Below are 2,927 nucleotides of genomic sequence, written 5' to 3'. Positions count from 1 at the left end.
CCCCTCTGCCCCAGCCGGGGCTTCCCCGACCGCCTGACTGCGAGGGAGGGCTCGCTTTGTATTTCCCACTCAGGCAGGGGAAGGAAGAAAAAAAAAAAACAAAAAAACCCCCCAAAAACCAAAAACCCAAACATTAAAATCCCCGGCCACCCCCGCAGGGCTCGCGGCCGCAGGGCAGCGTGGAAAGTTCAGCTCCTTCATGGGTTGACGATTCCCGTCTCACCGTCCCTGGAGGTATTTAAAAGACGAGGTGCTTAGGGACATGGTTTAGTGCTGGGATGGCAGCGTTAGGTTAACGGTTGAACTTGATGATCTTAAAGGTCTTTTCCAACCTGAACAATTCTATGGTTCTACGAGGGAAGCAGCACAGCAGAGCCGCGCCAGCGAGGGGTTCAGCGGGGCCCAGCCACCTCTGCTCGCTGTGCAGCACAGCTCCCTCGGCTGCGGAGGTCCTCAGCGATGCTCCAGCACCACAGCACCCTCCTGCTCTCGGTTCCGCTGAGATCTGGATGCCCCGCGGCCACCTGCTACCTCCACAGGCAGATGCTGTCTAGGCACCGCAAGATACATGTTCAATTTAAGGCTAATTAAGCCAGCTGAACCAGGCAAAGTTGTTAACGGCTCAGAAGACATGTCATCTTTGTCAAATGTGTTCAGGACACCCAGCCTCTCCTTATTGTTCAGACAAAGAGAAACAGTGCTTTTAATTTGGCCCCAGGATTTAGGCAGCATGGAGGAAACAAAGCGAGAAAGGGCAGGCGAGGTCTCGAGCAGCACAGCAGAAGCCAGAGCAGCCACGCAAGTGAAGGTTTTCAGAAAGATGCGGGCAACACAAAAGCACAAATATTCCTGAAATGGTCACAGTCTGCTCTGGAATAACAACAGTGCTGATCTTATTACAAGTTCTGGTGCTGTATGGCGGACTTACTTCTTGTAATCAGGAGAGAAGACAGCAGCCTCTGACTCAAGCCAGGAGCACATGGACTCAGTGTAGGCAGAAAGGCGGCTCTTCTCGTTGGAGCGCTGAAAATGATCCCTGGAAGGAGACAAGTTCAAAGGCACAATGCTACATCCCCAGCCCCAGCCCCAGCTTGTCTCCCAGGGGCCTTTCTCCTAAAAAAGCCGAAGTGACAGCGCTGACTGCAGTGACAGCTGGAAGCCGCACAAGACGTCTCTGCAAGTGCCAGAATAAATCGCCTGTTTTCTCAGGCTTCTGAGACCCCGTGTTCTCAGCACGGACCAGACAAGATGCTGTATAGGAAAAGCTCCGTATACATTAGAGGAAACTGGGAGAACCTCGTCCTCTTGAAGAGTCCAACAAACTCAGAGGAATTGAGCTGCCAGAAGGGACTAGGGAGTCTCACAAATGCTTGAGATCTCTGGCTACTGAGCCAGAAAACAAATTATGTTCCAGGTTCGATGTGTTTTGAATGCCATTGCTAGAAAAGACTTAATTAACATCAAAGGTCCCAGGACCTGGAAAGATGCAAATGGTTTCTGTTAAATTATGGTTTCTGTTAAAAATACAGCATTTTAGCTTTCATGATAACTAAGTAAAGCCTGAAGAGCACGTGATCTCTATACATCCACATTCTTAGAGAACAGGGGATGAATAGAAAGCATTCAATAATAAAGAAAAGTCACAAGCTGCAGGGCCATTTCATGGCTGGGGGGGTTGGAACATGCAACCTGCCAGCCCACAGTGCTTCCTGCTGTTGGCCACCATCTTCTGGTCCACAGCAAGCTCCCATTAAAAACAGCGCCTTAGCTGTAGGGTTGCAAAGGAAACATTCACACTGGGGACCGATGATAAATCAGTGTGATGATAACTGCTGAAGCTGCAAGGAATCTGGAAGAGCAGCTAGCAGAGCAGCGGGAAACACCGAGTTAATCTGAGCGGGGCGGCAAACACAAGCCCGGCAGTGCCAATGCAAACATTAACCTTTAGCTATCTTGCAGCTGATCAAGTGCACCAATAAAGAGCATGAAGTGTCATCCCATATGCATCTGCACAAGCTACTCTGACATTTCAGCCTGTTGTCACAACCACGCAGACATGGAGCTTCAGCGGAGCCCAGCTGGACAGTTCAGCCTGACCCTGCTAACAAAAACTGGGAGCAGAACAGGCAGGCAGCGCGGTACTGTCAGGGTGCTGGAGAGGAGAGCGGAGAGTCCTCCCTAGACCACAGGGTACTGAGGAGCAGACTTGAAGCACATATACACAGTCAGAGCAGCAGCTGAGGCCGAACATTTGCCTAGCAACATTTTGAGTATATCGAGAGCTGGCTGATCAGGGAGGAAGAGAAGCACCACAAAAGCAAGGTATTGTAGGTAAGAGTGATCAGCTCCTAAAGCTTGCTTGGGATATGGGACACCTTTCCTTGGGTCCAGGCAGGCACCATACCAGCTATCACATCCCAGAGCAACAGTGAAATGCAGGCTCAGCCGTTGTTCCTGACAGCAAGGGTATCTCAGACAATAGCAGTGAGGCCATGACGGCAAGGGAAAATGGTGGCTCTTGTCCAAAGTCTTCCCCCCGCACCTTCCGTCCATGCTACAGATGGTGGCTGCATGCTGAGCGCTCATAGATGAGGCACAAATGTCAGATCAGACCAGACAACAGCACCAATGAGAGTGCAGAGCATGAAATGTCTTCTCCCTCCATGGAACATGTGCGTACCCCAGCTGATGAAAGGTTTCTCCCTTAATAAAACCACCAGTTTTTTTCCCTGTAACAGCACAGATCTTCCAGCACAGGAGGAGGGAGCTGTAAGAAGAGACTTGAGGTGGGAGCCAGGGAGAGTGCTGGGGTAAGAAACACCTGAACTGCCATTCACGTGAGTTAAAAGAGCACAGGCTTGGGAGGCACAGTGCTCTTCCCTGCCTGCAAAGCAGCTTCTGCCTCACAGCTGTGTGGCTGTCAGGGG

The 2,927-nt window shown here is 51.0% G+C and overlaps 1 protein-coding gene across 1 annotated transcript in view; it reads right to left on the bottom strand.

Moving 5' to 3' along the window:
• The window catches only part of NGB (neuroglobin), a 9,310-nt gene extending 6,620 nt beyond the window's left edge, over positions 1-2,690 (bottom strand). Inside the window, exon 1 of the mRNA XM_035902067.1 lies at positions 929-2,690. Within this exon, the coding sequence (XP_035757960.1) occupies positions 929-981 (53 nt within the window). The 5' untranslated portion in view covers positions 982-2,690. The remainder of the gene's footprint in view (positions 1-928) is intronic.
• Between the last annotated feature and the right edge of the window lie 237 nt (positions 2,691-2,927).

The sequence above is a fragment of the Egretta garzetta genome, unplaced genomic scaffold, assembly GCF_000687185.1.
Source record: "Egretta garzetta isolate BGI_Z169 unplaced genomic scaffold, ASM68718v1 scaffold79, whole genome shotgun sequence".
NCBI classification, from domain to species: domain Eukaryota; kingdom Metazoa; phylum Chordata; class Aves; order Pelecaniformes; family Ardeidae; genus Egretta; species Egretta garzetta.
Note: the sequence above shows the minus strand (reverse complement) of the source record. Positions and strands in the feature narration are given on the sequence as shown.